Raw genomic sequence first — 18,246 nt, forward strand, 5'->3', positions numbered from 1 at the left:
CTCTGTTCACAAACACAAACAGACTCCACAGAGCCCCAGGACAGCAACACAATTAGACCCAACCATATCACGAGAAAACTAAAATAAATTACTTGACACATTGGAAAGAATTTACAACAAAAAAAACTGAGCAAACTAGAATGCTATTTGGCCCTAAACAGAGAGTACACAGTGGCAGAATACCTGACCACTGTGACTGACCCAAAATTAAGGAAAGCTTTGACTATGTACAGACTCAAATCAAACTTTGTCACATGTGGCAAATTCAACAGGTTACCGTGAAATACTTACTTACAAGCCCTTAACTCTATTTATTGAACTTCACTGTTGGTTAAGAAAATATTTACCAAATAAACTAAAGTAAAAAATAAAATTAAAAATTAACACAATAAAATAAGAATAACGAGGCTATGGGTACCGGTACCGAGTCAGTGTGGGAGGGTACAGGTTAGTTGAGGTAATTTGCACATGTAGGTAGGGGTGAAGTGACTATGCATAGATAATAAACAGTGAGTAGCAGCAGTGTACAAAACAAATGCAGGGGGGGGGGGGGGGTCAATGTAAATAGTCCAGTGGCCATTTGATTAATTGTTCAGCAGTCTTATGGCTTGGGGACAGAAGCTGTTAAGGAGCCTTTTGGTCCTAAACCTGGTGCTCCGGTACCGCTTACCGTGCGGTAGCAGAGAAAACAGTCTACGACTTGGGTGACTGGAGTCTCTGACAATTTTATGGGCTTTCCTCTGACACTGCCTATTATATTGGTCCTGGATGGCAGGAAGCTTGGCCCCAGTGATGTACTGGGCCGTACGAACTACCCTCTGTAGCGCCTTGCGGTCAGATGCCAAGCAGTTGCCATACCAGGCGGTGATGCAACCGGTCAGGATGCTCTCGATGGTGCAGCTGTAGGAACTTTTGAGGATCTAGGGACCCATGCCAAATCTTTTCAGTCTCCTGAGGGGGAGAAGGTGTTGTCGTGCCCTCTTAATGACCGTCTTGGTGTGTTTGGACCATAAGTTTGTTGGTGATGTGGACACCAAGGAACTTGAAACTCTCGACCCGCTCCACTACAGCCCCATCAATGTTAATGGGGGGGGCCTGTTCGGCCCGCCTTTTCCTGTAGTCCACGATCAGCTCCTTTGTCTTGCTCACATTGAGAGAGAGGTTGTTGTCCTGGCACCACACGGCCAGGTCTCTGACCTCCTCCCTATAGGCTGTCTCATCGTTGTCGGTGATCAGGCCTACCACTGTTGTGTTGTCAGCAAACTTAATGATGGTGTTGGAATCATGTTTGGCCACGCAGTTGTGGGTACACAGGGAGTACAGGAGGACACTAAGTACACACCCCTGAGGGGCCCCCGTGTTGAGGATCAGCGTGGCAGACGTGTTGTTGCCTACCCTTACCACCTGGGGGCGGCCCGCCAGGAAGTCCAGGATCCAGTTGCAGAGGGAGGTGTTTAGTCCCAGGGTCCTTAGCTTAGTGATGAGCTTTGAGGCACTATGGTGTTGAACGCTGAGCTGTAGTCAATGAACAGCATTCTCACATAGGTGTTCCTTTTGTCCAGGTGGGAAAGGGCAGTGTATAGTGAGATTACGTCATCTGTGGATCTTTTGGGGCGGTACGCGAATTGGAGTGGGTCTAGGGTATCCTGGAGGATGCTGTTGATGTGAGCCGTGACCAGCCTTTCAAATTACTTCATGGCTACCGACGTGAGTGCTACGGGGCAGTAATCATTTAGGCTGGTTACCTTCGCTTCCTTGGGCATAGGGACTATGGTAGTCTGCTTGAAACATGTAGGTATTACAGACTCATTCAGGGAGAGGTTGAACATGTCAGTGAAGATACTTGACAGTTGGCCGCGCATGCTTTGAGTACACGTCCTGGTAATCCGTCTGGCCCCGCGGCTTTGTGAATGTTGACCTGTTTAAAGGTCTTGCTCACATCGGCTTCCGAGAGCTTTATCACACAGCTAGAGCTCTCATGCATGGTTCAGTGTTGCTTGTAGGGTTGCACATTTTGGGGAATATTCCGAGGTGAAACCTTTCCGTGGGAATTAACGGGAATGTATGGGAATTAACGGAAATATATGCAAATTTATATTAATACCATTTAAATGTAGAAGTTTTTTGCATTGGATATATTTACCATATAATATAGAGACAGAAACATAAACCTTTTACCTTATGATAAGTAGACATAATTGCAAATGATTAAATCCTTCCAATAGAAATTTTAAAATGAATTGAACTTTAATTAAATGAGTTGACTCTTCACATGGGATGATTTCACTGAACAACAAAAGGAAATATTGAATGATCCATCGCATCTCCAAAAAACACTCGAAAACATACTTTTTCTTGCCACTGTATGGAAACAGGTGAATTAACACTCCTCAGTTACCAGGCTCAAGAAAGCTAAAACTCACATGGTAGCAAAAACTAACTAACAGAAATTGTTAACAAGTTATACATGATTTAAACACACTTTGCTGTAGGCTACTACTTACTAGTTAACAAAAGAATCAAGTATGTAATATAAAATATATTCACCCCATCCAGTATTGTAATCAAAACTTACCAGAAAGCATGTAGCCCTTGGCTCAGACAGTGTAGTAGTGTGGGCTCAATAGCATCTCATTAGTGTGCAAGATCTTGAGAATCAGCTGTACATGTGATGAAAGAATGCACTGTGCATGCAGAGGGTTGCAATTCCATTGAATTGGGGATAGTTTAACTTCTTATGGCTGCAAGGCAAAGTGTTGAGTAGCCAGTGAAATCGTGCCCATTTCAAACGGCCTCCTACTCAAATCTTGCTCGTACAATATGAATATTATTATTCTTTTTGGATAGAAAACACTTTCTAGTTTCTAAAACAGTTGGAATTATTTCTCTGAGTGAAACAGAAGTCCTTCTGCAGCACTTTTCCTGACCAGGAAGTGAAATGTCAGAAATCAATGCTTTTTTCAACTTGATGCCTATACATGGTCTTGACACTTAGGAGTCTGCTGACACTCTATACGCCTTCCTATTGGTGTAAAGAGGATGTCAGAGAAGAAATTTTTGTGCTCATCTTGTTCTGTGGTGGAAAAAAACCTATTTCTTTGACTTGACCGTCCACTTCCGGTACTCTGAAGGAAGTGGGACTGACTTCTGTTTTGCCTTCGTAACGAACGGCTAACATCTCCGGCTCGAATTTTTTTTGATACATGTGACCATATCATCGTAATGTATGTTTTTTCAATATAGTTTAATCAGATTATTGAAACTTTATTCGGGAGTTTTGCCGTGTTCCGTCCTCTGACTGTGTTTACGTTGGAGAAATTTATGCCATCGGCTAGTGCCAATGCTAATTGAAGAGGGAAATTTGCCATTCTGAATCGAAACAACGACTCATCTGGACAGAGGACACCTTCTTCAACATTCTGATGAAAGATCAGCAAAAGTAAGACCCATTTTATGATGTTATTTCATATATCTGTCGTGCATGTGAACTGGCCGTGGGCGCCCAATTGTGTCTGTCTATTGTAGCTACGCTAATATAGCGATACATTTTGTTTTCGCTGTAAAACATTTAATAAATCGGAAATATTGTTTGGAATCACAAGATGCCTGTCTTTCAATTGCTGCAGACTATGTATTTTTCAGAAATGTTTTATGATGAGTAATTAGCTATTTGACGTTGGTGTCTGTAAATATTATGGCTGCTTTCGGTGCAATTTCGGATTGTAGCTGAAATGTAAACTATGGTTTATACATGAAATATGCAAATTTTTCGAACAAAACATATGCTATACAATAAATATGTTATCAGACTGTCATCTGATGAATTTGTTTCTTGGTTAGTGGCTATTTATATCTTTATTTGGTCGAATTTGTGATAGCACCTGATGGAGTAAAAATCTGATGGAGTAAGAATAGTGGTGTCTTTTGCTAACGTGGTTAGCTAATAGATTTACATAGTGTCTTCCCTGTAAAACATTTTAAAAATCGGACATGTTGGCTTGATTCACAAGATGTGCACCTTTCATCTGGTGTCTTGGACTTGTTAATGTGTGAAAGTTAAATATTTAAAAAAAATAGATTTTGAATTTCGCGCCCTGCACTTTGAGCTGGATGTTGTCATAAGTGTACCGGTGTCGGGCTGCCCCCGTAAAAGGTTAACCAAAATATGCCACAATACCTAGAATTGCCTTATGTGTATCCCACGAAAAAAGGCTCACTGTTATAAGCTAACTTTTTTGATGAAGGCATTTAGCTCATCTGGTAGGCTAGCGTCATTGGGCAGCTCGCGTCTGGGTTTCCCTTTCTAGTCCGTAAAAGTTTTAGCTCTGCCACATCCGACGAGCATCAGAGCCGGTGTAGTAGGATTCAATCTTAATCCTGTATTGACGCTTTGCATGGAAAATCCCACCAGCTCTATATTATCCGTGGCGTCGTTTAGCCACGACTCAGTGAAACAGAAGATTACAAATTCTAATGTCCCATTCCCTCAGATTACACAGATCCACAAAGAATTCGAAAAAACAAATCCAACTCCCATATCTATTGGGTGAAATACCACAGTGTGGCATCATAGCAGCAATATTTGTGACCTATCGCCACAAGAAAAAGGGCAACCAATGAAGAACAAACACCATTGTAAAATCAACCCATATGTTTTTATTTATTTTCCCCTTTTGTACTTTTAACTATTTGCACATCATTACAACACTGTATATAGACATAATCTGACATTTTAAATATCTTTATTCTTTTGGAAATTTTGTGAGTAATGTCTGTTAATTTTTTATTGTTTACTTAATTTTTTTGTTTATTATCCATTTCACTTGCTTTGGCAATGCCAATAAAGCCCCTTAAATTGAATTGAGAGAGAGAGGGTGTGTCTGTCAAAGAGAGAACGTTTTGTTTTTACGTCTTTTACTTTCGGGTTTGTACACCAGCTTCAAATAGCTGAGAGAGAGAGATGAGGAGATAAAATAGAGAGAGAGATGTCTGTCTCTCTCGTCCATCTCGTTTCAATGGAATTAAGATGATCTTATCGCCATGATGCTTTTGGGAAACCCAACTGACAGCAAACTGTGTGTTTATCCTTTGTCTTCAACTGAGTGTAAACAGAGAGGAAGAGGCGAAGCGAATGGACATAATCCGCGCAAAATCTGTCCGCGTGAGATGAGCCCCTTTTATGTATGGTCTCCGAGCGCGTCGAATTACGTGGCAGCAGCGAATGTGTGATCCCTAATAAATACCAAAACAATACCTGATCTCGCCTGCCTTCAATGATTGAGGACATGTATTTCCATTGTTAGAGCGGTCACTCGGCTATCTTGTCACTATAACAGATATTATATGGGTGGTGATATTATGAGGGTGGTGCGGTCTGCACACCGTATTACCTGCCCTCCAGGACACCTACAGCACCCGATATCACAGGAAGGCCAAACAAAAAGATAATCAAGGACAACAACCACCCGAGCCACTGCCTGTTCACCCCGCTATCATCCAGAAGGCGAGGTCAGTACAGGAGCATCAAAGCTGGGACCAAGAGACTGAAAAACAGCTTCTATCTCAAGGCCATCAGACTGTTAAACAGCCACCACTAACACAGAGAGGCTGCTGCCTACATACAGACTTGAAATCATTGGCCACTAATAAATGGATCACTAGTCACTTTAATAATGTTTACATATCTTGCATTTTATACCATCTATTGCAACTTGCCACTCTGTCATTGCGCATCCATATATTTAAATGTACAGTGGGGAGAACAAGTATCTGATACACTGCCGATTTTGCAGGTTTTCCTACTTACAAAGCATGTAGAGGTCTGTAATTTTTATCATAGGTACACTTCAACTGTGAGAGACGGAATCTAAAACAAAAATCCAGAAAATCACATTGTAATTCATTTGCATTTTATTGCATGACATAAGTATTTGATCACCTACCAACCAGTAAGAATTCCGGCTCTCACAGAACTGTTAGTTTTTCTTTAAGAAGCCCTCCTGTTCTCCACTCATTACCTGTATTAACTGCACCTTTTTGAACTCGTTCCCTGTATAAAAGACACCTGTCCACACACTCAATCAAACAGACTCCAACCTCTCCACAATGGCCAAGACCAGAGAGCTGTGTAAGGACATCAGGGGTAAAATTGTAGACCTGCACAAGGCTGGGATGGGCTACAGGACAATAGGCAAGCAGCTTGGTGAGAAGGCAACAACTGTTGGCGCAATTATTAGAAAATGGAAGAAGTTCAAGATGACGGTCAATCACCCTCGGTCTGGGGCTCCATGCAAGATCTCACCTCGTGGGGCATCAATGATCATGAGGAAGGTGAGGGATCAGCCCAGAACTACACGGCAGGACCTGGTCAATGACCTGAAGAGAGCTGGGACCACAGTCTCAAAGAAAACCATTAGTACTACGCCGTCATGGATTAAAATCCTGCAGCGCACGCAAGATCCCCCTGCTCAAGCCAGCGCATGTCTAGGCCCGTCTGAAGTTTGCCAATGACCATCTGGATGATCCAGAGGAGGAATGGGAGAAGGTCATGTGGTCTGATGAGACAAAAATAGAGCTTTTTGGTCTAACCTCCACTCGCCGTGTTTGGAGGAAGAAGAAGGATGAGTACAACCCCGAGAACACCATCCCAACCGTGAAGCATGGAGGTGGAAACATCATTCTTTGGGGATGCTTTTCTGCAAAGGGGACAGGACGACTGCACCGTATTGAGGGGAGGATGGATGGGGCCATGTATCGCGAGATCTTGGCCAACAACCTCCTTCCCTCAGTAAGAGCATTAAAGATGGGTCGTGGCTGGGTCTTCCAGCATGACAACGACCCGAAACACACAGCCAGGGCAACTAAGGAGTGGCTCCGTAAGAAGCATCTCAAGGTCCTGGAGTGGCCTAGCAAGTCTCCAGACCTGAACCCAATAGAAAATCTTTGGAGGGAGCTGAAAGTCCGTATTGCCCAGCGACAGCCCCGAAACCTGAAGGATCTGGAGAAGGTCTGTATGGAGGAGTGGGCCAAAATCCCTGCTGCAGTGTGCAAACCTGGTCAAGAACTACAGGAAACGTATGATCTCTGTAATTGCAAACAAAGGTTTCTGTACCAAATATTAAGTTCTGCTTTTCTGATGTATCAAATACTTATGTCATGCAATAAAATTTAAATGAATTACTTAAAAATCATACAATGTGATTTTCTGGATTTTTGTTTTAGATTCCATCTCTCACAGTTGAAGTGTACCTATGATAAAAATTACAGACCTCTACATGCTTTGTAAGTAGGAAATTCTGCAAAATCGGCAGTGTATCAAATACTTGTTCTCCCCACTGTATATATTGTTATTCCATTCCTTTACGTAGATGTGTGTGTATTAGGTAGTTGTTGTGGAATTGTTAGATTACATGTTAGATATTACTGCACTGCCAGAACTAGAAGCACAAGCATTTCGCTACACTCGCATTAACATCTGCTAACCATGTGTATGTGACCAATAACATTTGATTTAGATATTTGATCATCTTTGGTATAAATGAGGGAGTCGCTGAGGAGAATGCCTCTTAAGAAAGCATTCCATATACACTACCAGTCAAACGTTCGGACACACCTACTCATTCAAAGGTTTTTCTTTATGTTTTACTATTTTCTACATTATAGAATAGTAGTGAAGACATCGAAACTATGAAATAACACATATGGAATCATGTAGTAATCCCCCAAAAAAGTGTTAAACAAATCAAAATATATTTTATATTTGAGATTCTTCAAAGTAGCCACCCAGCTTTGCACACTCTTGGCATTCTCTCAACCAGCTTCATGAAGTAGACACCTGGAATGCATTTTAATTAACAGGTGTGCCTTGTTAAATGTATTTGTGGAATTTCTTTCATTTTTAATGTGTTTGAGCCAATCAACTCTGTTGTGACAAGGTAGGGGTGGTATACAGAAGATAGCCCTATTTGGTAAAAGACCAAGTCCATATTATGGCAAGAACAGCTCAAATAAGCAAAGAGAAATGACAGTCCATCATTACTTTAAGACATGAAGGTCAGTCATTACGGAAAAATTCAAGAACTTTAAAAGTTTATTCAAATGCAGTCACAAAAACCATCAAGCGCTATGATGAATCTGGCTCTCATGAGGACCGCCACAGGAAAGGAAGACCCAGAGTTCCCTCTACTGCAGAGGATAAGTTAAGAGTTACCAGCCTCAGAAATTGCAGCCCAAATAAATGCTTCATGGAGTTCAAGTAACAGACACATCTCAACATCAACTGTTCAGAGGAGACTGTGTGAATCAGGCCTTCATGGTCAAATAGCTGCAACGAAACCACTGCCAAAGGACACCAATAAGAAGAAGAGACTTGCTTGGGCCAAGTAACATGAGCAATGGACATTAGACCGGTGGAAATCTGTCCTTTTGTCTGATGAGTCCAAATTTGAGATTTTTGGATGATCTCCGCATGTGTGGTTCCCACCGTGAAGCATGGAGGAGGAGGTGTGATGGTGCTTTGCTGGTGACACTGTCAGTGATTTATTTAGAATTCAAGGCACACTTAACCAGAATGGCTACCACAGCATTTGGCAGCGATAAGCCATCCCATTTCCTTAAAGATGTATTTTTTTGTTGTACTAATGTTACTGTCCTCACTATAACAAAAATGCATGTACATTTTGTCCTTTAAACATTGAATTGGACTGTAGAATTCCATTCATGCTTATGTGGGACTGTTAGGGAGTGCCAATATGGCAGACCAGAGGCTTCAAAGCCTCTCAATGGCAAATTCATAGCATCAGCAATCCAGGATTTATATACCTCATTGGTCTCAATGCAATTTCATGAATTCCTTACTGGCATTACAACAAGCTGAGCCTGATGCCGCGTTCCCATACTTGTCAAAACTCGGAAAACGTCCGACTTGATGATTCGTTGTACGCGGCACGTGTATAATTACAACCAGTTAGTAAGTCGGGAAATGCCCGAGTTTTCTAGTTCCAACTACTACGTGAACGCGGCACGCTACTGAATGGGCCTTCTCAGAAGAAACAGCTGTGTGGTTTTGTCCGCTGCTGAAAGCCATACTGAACCCACATGGTTCGGAGTGACATCCACTTCTAGTCAATGCCTTCCAGAATGTCGAATTATTTCTACAACGTTATTGGTATGGTTTGAGAACACCTTACTGAAGTAAAATCGACAACATAACAGCCGTATATCAAGTGACAATAGAGCGAAATATCCTATTCGTGCAGAATAATGTTGGCCAGCTAGCTTGATAGAACCACAAACAGAACTCTTAAGATGTCATTTAATTTATATTATATAAACCCCAAACACGTCCGGTTCTGACAGTTGTCCAGTTCCATACCTGGTGAAGCAGTATTCACAGTGCGCTCCTCTTTCATTGACCGTCAGGACGTAGGAATAGGCAGGACAGGCAAACACGAGGTCTCCGACAGCAAAGTGCTTCACAGCTCGTAGTCCCCTGCCTTTCCCCGGGCTAGCGAACCTCTCCGTGCCCGCTATTCCCTCGTTCTTCATTATGCCATTCATCTTTAATGCCGTGGTCTGTTCACCTAGGTGACTAGCTACGCTACTTTTTACTTGCTTGTTGACTACCCGAGCGTGCTGACGTTAGCAAGACAGCGACCTAGATAACGTTGGTTGTGTCCTTTTGCAAAAAATACAATGATCAGACTTGCTAGCGTTGTTCCTTGTCTGTCTGTGGCTAGCTGGCTTTTAGCTACACACACTGACTACAGCCTCTCACCAATACCAAACGGCAAGGCTGTCATCTGCTAGCTAGCCTAGCATCATATGGTTAGCTTGTCACTTCTACGACACAGAACTACAGGATACCGAGGTCCTAATGCCACGTTCAAGTGCTAGTCGGAACGACGAAACACTTCAGACTTGCTAACGAGTTGTAGTTATACACGTGCTGCGTTCAACCAGTTAGCAAGTCGGACATGTCCGAGTTTCCTATTTCCGACTAGGTGTTGAACGTGGCATAATGCCTCGATAGCTTTCAGTGTGAGAAAGCTCTCAGAATGGTACAGATGTTGCTGGAGATAATACCAAATATGTTTTATAGCTAGCTCATTGTCCTATATATCTGTGGTATTATCACACTCACTAGCCTCCCATTGGAAACGACATGGTGTGGTCTATCTTGGTAGGCAGGGTAACCCCGTTTAGTTGATTTCTGGTATATCATCATAGCACGTTTTTTGGACTAATTCAGCAGTTATTTACCTGATTTAGTACATTACCATTGGAAATTAATGTTGAAAGTTCAATTTATATTCCTAGAAAAATCATGCTGTGGCTGCTTCCTTTTGACAAGGCGTGTTGATAAATAGCCCAATGTCAAAACACAGTTTTAAAGTGTTCAAATCAATCAGTAGAAACAGTTGGTGATATATTGAAAACCTAAACATAAAATGTACTATCTACACGTACAGTACCAGTCAAAAGTTTAGACACACCTACTCTTTCAGGGTTTTTTCTTTATTTTTACTATTTTCTACATTGTAGAATAATAGTGAAGACATCAACACTATGAAATAACATATATGGAATCATGTTGTAACCAAAAAAAGTGTTAAACAAATCAAAATATATTTTAGATTCTTCAAAGAAGCCACCCTTTGCCTTGACAGCTTTGCACACGCTTGACATTCTCTCAACCAGCTTCACCTGGAATGCTTTTCCAACATTCTTGAAGGAGTTCCCACATATGCTGAGCACTTGTTGGCTGCTTTTCCTTCACATCCCAAACCATCTCAATTGGGTTGACGTCGGGTGATTGTGGAGGCCAGGTCATCTGATGCAGCACTCCATCCCTCTCCTTCTTGGTCAAACAGCCCTTACACAGCCTGGAGGTGTGTTGGGTCATTGTCCTGTTGAAAAACAAATGATAGTCCCAAACAAGATGGGATGGCATATCGCTCCAGAATGCTGTGGTAGCCATGCTGGTTAAGTGTGCCTTGAATTCTAAATAAATCACCAACAAGGCTTTCTGAGGCTGGTAACTCTAATGAACTTATCCTCTGCAGCAGAGGTAACTCTGGGTCTTCCTTTCCTGTGGCGGTCCTCATGAGAGCCAGTTTCATCATAGCGCTTGATGGTTTTTGCGACGCAACTTGAAGAAACTTCCAACTTTATATCTTAAAGTAATGATGGACTGTCATTTCTCTTTGCTTATTTGAGCTGTTCTTGCCATAATACCAACTTGGTCTTTTACCAAATAGGGCTTATTTCTGTATACTAACCCTACCTTGTCACAACACAGTGATTTGCTCAAACGCATTAAGAAGGAAAGAAATTCCTCAAATTAACTTTTAACAAGGCACACCTGTTAATTAAAATGCATTCCAGGTGACTACCCCATGAAGCTGGTTGAGAGAATGCCAAGAGTGTGCAAGGCTGTCATCAAGGCAAAGGGTGGCTACTTTGAAGAATCTCAAATATAATATATATTTTTATTTGTTTAACACTTTTTTGGTTACTACATGAGTCCATATGTGTTATTTCATAGTTGTGATGTCTTCACTATTATTCTACAATGTAGAAAATAGTAAAAACAAAGAAAAACCCTTGAATGAGTAGGTGTGTCCAAAACCCGCATAATGACCTTATTATTGACAAGTTCTTCGTGAGCTAGCCAGCTAGTTAACATTAGCTCAGGATTTGTGTAGTCATACTTTTTCATGTGGTGACTAGGTAGCTAATGTTAGCCCACCAGGGCAAGGGTATAGCTAGCTAGCTAAATATTGCCTGGTGGGCGAGCTATTTAGGCACCTTGGTTGGCTTGTTGGCTATATTAGCTAACGTTGCACCACAGACAGGTTTAGTTCTAAAAAATATTTGGTTATATCGTATCTCACCGTGGTGTAGTCGGACTTTCCTGACAGGCGGTGAAATGCTAGTGAATGAGCCTAACGTTACCGATTAGCGTTAACTAGCAAACATTGAAAATCCCTGCCCTCATGGACTAGTTAGCATCTGGCCATCCATGGGGTCTGGGGAAACGTCTGACTACACCAACAATGAGCTAACGTAACTAGGTAGCTAAACTTTAGCTAAATATTCCTGCCCTGGTGGGATAACATTAGCTAGCATGTCACCACGTGGAAAGTGACTACGCGAACAGTGAGCTAAGGTTACCTAGCTGGCTCGCTAGCTCACAAAACACAAACCGTGTTGTTCCACGAGTGCATCTATTGTACACAACTAATCAAATGACCTGTGAAGACAGTTAGACATGTCGACAGGGATGGAAATTAAACTAGCCCGAGTCTAATACTTTTCAGACTGGGCAAGTAGATAATGTGCCAAACTTGCCTGACACAGTAAACATCACATGCCACAGATTTAGGACCTGAAAGTAGAAATCGTGGTCTGCTGGCCAGTGCCCAAAATCCTTATGTTTACATCAATGTCAGACGATCCCCCTATCACTGTTTGTCTTCCTCGGTGACCTCAAAGCAGAGAGTTTTAAACTTTTCTCTTCAGAATTAGAATCAGAAGTACAGTCATATAGTGCATCGTAACACCTCACCTATTCGGGCTAATATTACCCTCGACTGTCCTGATCCTCTAGTTCAGCATTCCAGGTAATTCCTCCAAGCAGAAAGATCCACATAGTAGGATTTTAGATGTTGCAGATAGACCAAAGACCAGTCTACTTTACCGTCACTATAGTCAAGTCTGTGGGTTATGGTATTTTAGTATAGATGTTATCATTTTTTAGTAATCAACCTAGCTCGCTAGTAAAAGGTGAACCGGAAACCCAGTGTCAACACACTATCTGTGGGGAAAGAGAAATGCCCCTGTATTTACCAGAAAAGATATTGGATGAACAGGTCAGTGACTCAATGTGATACAATATTGTGTAAAACATTGAATTTGTAGATGCATCAACATTTTGACTTCATGTCCCCTTTTCCCCATGTTTTAGACATGAGGTGTGACATGCGGAACATCCGGCTCACCCCACGAGAAGCAATGCATGATCCACACTATACCTCTCTCTCTCTATCTCTCTCTCTCTCTCTCTCTCTGTCTCTCTATCTCTCTCTCTCTCTATCTCTCTGTCTCTCTGTCTCTCTATCTCTCTCTCTCTCTCTATCTCTCTGTCTCTCTGTCTCTCTCTCTCTCTCGCTCTCTCTCTCTGTCTCTCTCTCTCTCTCTGTCTCTCTATCTCTCTCTCTCTCTCTCTATCTCTCTGTCTCTCTGTCTCTCTCACTCTCTCTCTCTGTCTCTCTCTCTCTCTCTCTGTCTCTCTCTCTCTCTCTCAATTCAATTCAATTCAAGGGGCTTTATTGGCATGGGAAACATGTGTTAACATTGCCAAAGCAAGTGAGGTAGATATTATACAAAAGTGAAATAAACAATACAAATTAACAGTAAACATTACACATACAGAAGTTTCAAAACAATAAAGACATTACAAATGTTATATTATATATATACAGTGTTGTAACAATGTACAAATGGTTAAAGCACACAAGTTAAAATAAATAAGCATAAATATGGGTTGTATTTACAATGGTGTTTGTTCTTCACTGGTTGCCCTTTTCTTGTGGCAACAGGTCACAAATCTTGCTGCTGTGATGGCACACTGTGGAATTTCTCCCAGTAGATATGGGAGTTTATCAAAATTGGATTTGTTTTCAAATTCTTTGTGGATCTGTGTAATCTGTGGGAAATATGTCTCTCTAATATGGTCATACATTGGGCAGGAGGTTAGGAAGTGCAGCTCAGTTTCCACCTCATTTTGTGGGCAGTGAGCACATAGCCTGTCTTCTCTTGAGAGCCGTGTCTGCCTACGGCGGCCTTTCTCAATAGCAAGGCTATGCTCACTGAGTCTGTACATAGTCAAAGCTTTCCTTAAGTTTGGGTCAGTCACAGTGGTCAGGTATTCTGCCACTGTGTACTCTCTGTTTAGGGCCAAATAGCATTCTAGTTTGCTCTGTTTTTTTGTTAATTCTTTCCAATGTGTCAAGTAATTATCTTTTTGTTTTCTCATGATTTGGTTGGGTCTAATTGTGCTGTTGTCCTGGGGCTCTGTGGGGTGTGTTTGTGTTTGTGAACGGAGCCCTAGGACCAGCTTGCTTAGGGGACTCTTCTCCAGGTTCATCTCTCTGTAGGTGATAGCTTTGTTATGGAAGGTTTGGGAATCGCTTCCTTTTAGGTGGTTGTAGAATTTAACGGCTCTTTTCTGGATTTTGATAATTAGTGGGTATCGGCCTAATTCTGCTCTGCATGCATTATTTGGTGTTCTACGTTGTACACGGAGGATATTTTTGCAGAATTCTGCATGCAGAGTCTCAATTTGGTGTTTGTCCCATTTTGTGAAATCTTGGTTGGTGAGCGGACCCCAGACCTCACAACCATAAAGGGCAATGGGCTCTATGACTGATTCAAGTATTTTTAGCCAGATCCTAATTGGTATGTTGAAATTTATGTTCCTTTTGATGGCATAGAATGCCCTTCTTGCCTTGTCTCTCAGATCGTTCACAGCTTTGTGGAAGTTACCTGTGGCGCTGATGTTTAGGCCGAGGTATGTATAGTTTTTTGTGTGCTCTAGGGCAACAGTGTCTAGATGGAATTTGTGGTCCTGGCGACTGGACCTTTTTTGGAACACCATTATTTTGGTCTTACTGAGATTTACTGTCAGGGCCCAGGTCTGACAGAATCTGTGCAGAAGATCTAGGTGCTGCTGTAGGCCCTCCTTGGTTGGTGACAGAAGCACCAGATCATCAGCAAACAGTAGACATTTGACTTCAGAGTCTAGTAGGGTGAGGCCGGGTGCTGCAGACTGTTCTAGTGCCCGCGCCAATTCGTTGATATATATGTTGAAGAGGGTGGGGCTTAAGCTGCATCCCTGTCTCACCCCACGACCCTGTGTGAAGAAATGTGTGTGTTTTTTGCCAATTTTAACCGCACACTTGTTGTTTGTGTACATGGATTTTATAATGTCGTATGTTTTACCCCCAACACCACTTTCCATCAATTTGTATAGCAGACCCTCATGCCAAATTGAGTCGAAGGCTTTTTTGAAGTCAACAAAGCATGAGAAGACTTTGCCTTTGTTTTGGTTTGTTTGGTTGTCAATTAGGGTGTGTAGGGTGAATACATGGTCTGTTGTACGGTAATTTGGTAAAAAGCCAATTTGACATTTGCTCAGTACATTGTTTTCATTGAGGAAATGTACGAGTCTGCTGTTAATGATAATGCAGAGTATTTTCCCAAGGTTACTGTTGACGCATATTCCACGGTAGTTATTGGGGTCAAATTTGTCTCCACTTTTGTGGATTGGGGTGATCAGTCCTTGGTTCCAAATATTGGGGAAGATGCCAGAGCTAAGGACGATGTTAAAGAGTTTTAGTATAGCCAATTGGAATTTGTTGTCTGTATATTTGATCATTTCATTAAGGATACCATCAACACCACAGGCCTTTTTGGGTTGGAGGGTTTTTATTTTGTCCTGTAACTCGTTCAAGGTAATTGGAGAATCCAGTGGGTTCTGGTAGTCTTTAATAGTTGATTCTAGGATTTGTATTTGATCATGTATATGTTTTTGCTCTTTATTCTTTGTTATAGAGCCAAAAAGATTGGAGAAGTGGTTTACCCATACATCTCCATTTTGGATAGATAATTCTTCGTGTTGTTGTTTGTTTAGTGTTTTCCAATTTTCCCAGAAGTGGTTAGAGTCTATGGATTCTTCAATTACATTGAGCTGATTTCTGACGTGCTGTTCCTTCTTTTTCCGTAGTGTATTTCTGTATTGTTTTAGTGATTCACCATAGTGAAGGCGTAGACTCAGGTTTTCCGGGTCTCTATGTTTTTGGTTGGACAGGTTTCTCAATTTATTTCTTAGATTTTTGCATTCTTCATCAAACCATTTGTCATTGTTGTTCATTTTCTTTGGTTTTCTATTTGAGATTTTTAGATTTGACAGGGAAGCTGAGAGGTCAAATATACTGTTAAGATTTTCTACTGCCAAGTTTACACCTTCACTATTGCAGTGGAACGTTTTACCCAGGAAGTTGTCTAAAAGGGATTGAATTTGCTGTTGTCTAATTGTGTTTTGGTAGGTTTCCAAACTGCATTCCTTCCATCTATAGCATTTCTTAATGTTACTCAGTTCCTTTGGCTTTGATGCCTCATGATTGAGTATTGCTCTGTTCAAGTAGACTGTGATTTTGCTGTGGTCTGATAGGGGTGTCAGTGGGCTGACTGTGAACGCTCTGAGAGACTCTGGGTTGAGGTCAGTGATAAAGTAGTCTACAGTGCTACTGCCAAGAGATGAGCTATAGGTGAACCTACCATAGGAGTCCCCTCGAAATGGAAAGAGGAGGGAGGGGAAGGAGAGGATGGAATAGGAGAGGAGGGGAAAGGAGGGGAGAGAGAGGAGGGAAGAGGAGGGGAGGGGAGGTGAGAGGAGGGGAGTGGAAGGAAGAGGAGGTAAGAGGAGAGGAGAGAAGGGGGAGGGGAGAGGAGAGGAGGTAAGAGGAGAGAAGGGAGAGGAGAGGAGGGGAGAGGAAGGAGAGGGTAGTAGAGAGGAGGGGAGAGGAAGAGGAGGGTAGTAGAGAGGAGGGGAGAGGAGAGGAGGGAAGAGGAGGGAGGGAGAGGAGGGGAGGGAGAGAGGGGAGGGGAGAGGAGAGGAGAGGAGGGAATAGGAGAGGAGGGAGAGGAGAGGAAGGAATAGGAGAGAAGGGGAGGGAGAGGAGAGGAGGAAGAGGAGAGGAGGGGAGAGGAGAGGAGGGAAGAGGAGGGGAGGGGAGGGAGAGGAGGGAGGGGAGGACGAGGGAAGAGGAGGGGAGAGAAGGGGAGGGAATGAGAGAGAGGAAGAGGAGATAGGGAGGGTGGAGGGAAGAGGATTGAGGGAAAGGAAGAGGGAGGATGGAAGAGGAGAGGAGCGAAGGGGGGAGGGGAGGAGAGGAGATGAAGGAAGAGGATGAGGGATGAGAGGAGGGAGAGGGGGGGGGGAGGGAGAGGATAAGGAGAGGAGAGGGAGATGAGGGAGGGAGGGGTGTGGAGGAAGAGAGGAGGGGGTAGAGGAGAGGAGGGGAGAGGAGAGGAGGGAAGAGGAGGGGAGGGGAGAGGAGGCAAGAGGAGGGAAGAGGATGGGAGGAGAGGAGAGGGAAGATTAGGAAGTATCACACTTTGCTAACCACTAACCAGCCATCTCTATCACAGACACCTTGACAAGAGGACAGCTGAGCCTGTATATCTACATTAGACAGCAGAGCCGGTATATCTATATTAGACAGCAGAGCCTGTATATCTATATTAGACAGCAGAGCCTGTATATCTATAGTAGACAGCAGAGCCTGTATATCTATAGTAGACAGCAGAGCCTGTATATCTATATTAGACAGCAGAGCCTGTATATCTATATTAGACAGCAGAGCCTGTATATCTATAGTAGACAGCAGAGCCTGTATATCTATATTAGACAGCAGAGCCTGTATATCTATATTAGACAGCAGAGCCTGTATATCTATATTAGACAGCAGAGCTGTCACGTTCCTGACCTATTTCTGTTAGTTTGTTGTATGTGTTAGTTGGTCAGGACGTGAGTTTGGGTGGGTATTCTATGTTTTCTGTTTCTATGTTGGTTTAAGGGTTGCCTGGTATGGCTCTCAATTAGAGGCAGGTGTTTGGCGTTTCCTCTAATTGAGAGTCATATTTAGGTAGGTTGTTTCACAGTGTTCGTCTGTTTCTTTGGATTTCGGGAGTGGTTCGTGTTTGTGTACTGGTTTTGTCTTCATGTTTGAAGACAGGTGTTTATTTGACACCCAGTAGTCCGGTTTGGACATTTTTGGTTTACGGGTTGGGAATTAAACTCAACGTATTGAAGCTCTGCTGTTCCTGCGTCTGATTCCACTACACCCCGACACCTAGAGCGTTACAGAACCACCCACCAAATAACCAGAACCAAGCAGCGGTGTAACGGGAGGAACGGACAGCGCAAGAAGGAGGAATGGACATGGGAGGATGTTTTGGACGGTAAAGGTTGCTACACATGGGAGGAGATCCTGGCTGGAAGGGATCGCCTCCCATGGGAACAGCTGGAGGCACTGAGGAGAGCAGAGGCAACCGGAGAAGGGAACAGGCGTTATGAGGGGACGCGTCTAGCACGGAAGCCCGAAAAGCCCGTGAGTACACCCAAAAATTCTTGGGGGGGGGCTAAGAGGTAGTGGGCCTAGGGCAGGGAGGAGACTCTGC

General features: G+C 42.8%; 1 protein-coding gene across 1 annotated transcript in view; it reads right to left on the reverse strand.

Annotated features, from left to right (window-relative positions):
* Nucleotides 1-9,844, reverse strand: part of LOC120022992 (N-lysine methyltransferase SMYD2-A-like) — a 56,340-nt gene extending 46,496 nt beyond the window's left edge. The window contains exon 1 of the mRNA XM_038966943.1: nt 9,374-9,844. Coding sequence (XP_038822871.1) covers nt 9,374-9,558 — 185 coding nt within the window. The 5' untranslated portion in view covers nt 9,559-9,844. The remainder of the gene's footprint in view (nt 1-9,373) is intronic.
* Nucleotides 9,845-18,246: the final 8,402 nt, after the last annotated feature.

This window comes from Salvelinus namaycush, chromosome 28, assembly GCF_016432855.1.
Source record: "Salvelinus namaycush isolate Seneca chromosome 28, SaNama_1.0, whole genome shotgun sequence".
NCBI lineage: Eukaryota > Metazoa > Chordata > Actinopteri > Salmoniformes > Salmonidae > Salvelinus > Salvelinus namaycush.